We start from the raw sequence: 740 nt of genomic DNA, 5'->3' as shown, positions 1-740 counted from the left end.
TTGTGTCCCTAAGCACTGGCTAGATGTAGGGGCGTGTTACCATCTTTATCTACTGCACTTACATCAGATTTAGAAAGCAATAACTGCTTCCCCATGTCTATGTGTCCACTAAGGCAGGCCAGATGTAGAGGTGTGTTACCATCTTTATCCACCGCACTTACATCAGATTTAGAAAACAATAACTGCTTCACCATGTCTTTGTGTCCCTAAGCACTGGCTAGATGTAGGGGCGTGTTACCATCTTTATCCACCGCACTTACATCAGATTTAGAAAGCAATAACTGCTTCACCATGTCTTTGTGTCCCTAAGCACTGGCTAGATGTAGGGGCGTGTTACCTTCTTTATCCACCGCACTTACATCAGATTTAGAAAGCAATAACTGCTTCACCATGTCTATGTGTCCACCTAGGCAGACCAGATGTAGAGGTGTGTTACCATCTTTATCCACAACACTTACATCAGCTTTAGAAAGTAGTAGTTGCTTCACCATGTCTGTGAGTCCATGAACACATGCCAAATGTAAGTGTGTGTTACCATGTTTATTCGCCACATTGACGGCACCTTTATTTAGCAGGAGCTCCTTCAAGATATCTGTGTGTCCACGATTACATGCCAGATGTAGAGGTGTGTTACCATCTTTATCCCCAACACTTACATTAGCTTTAGAGAGTAGTAGTTGCTTCACCATGTCTGTGAGTCCATGAACACATGTCAAATGTAAGTGTGTGTTACCATGTTT

The 740-nt window shown here is 42.8% G+C and overlaps 1 protein-coding gene across 1 annotated transcript; it reads right to left on the bottom strand.

Moving 5' to 3' along the window:
- Nucleotides 1-13: 13 nt before the first annotated feature.
- Nucleotides 14-723, bottom strand: LOC106867158 (ankyrin repeat domain-containing protein 7-like). Its single transcript, XM_014923041.2, is given in 1 exon segment — nt 14-723. A coding segment is annotated over 1 exon segment (483 nt). The 5' UTR covers nt 690-723; the 3' UTR covers nt 14-206.
- Nucleotides 724-740: the final 17 nt, after the last annotated feature.

This window comes from Octopus bimaculoides, unplaced genomic scaffold (assembly GCF_001194135.2).
Source record: "Octopus bimaculoides isolate UCB-OBI-ISO-001 unplaced genomic scaffold, ASM119413v2 Scaffold_46504, whole genome shotgun sequence".
Taxonomy (NCBI): domain Eukaryota; kingdom Metazoa; phylum Mollusca; class Cephalopoda; order Octopoda; family Octopodidae; genus Octopus; species Octopus bimaculoides.
This window is presented reverse-complemented; position numbering and strand designations above follow the sequence as displayed.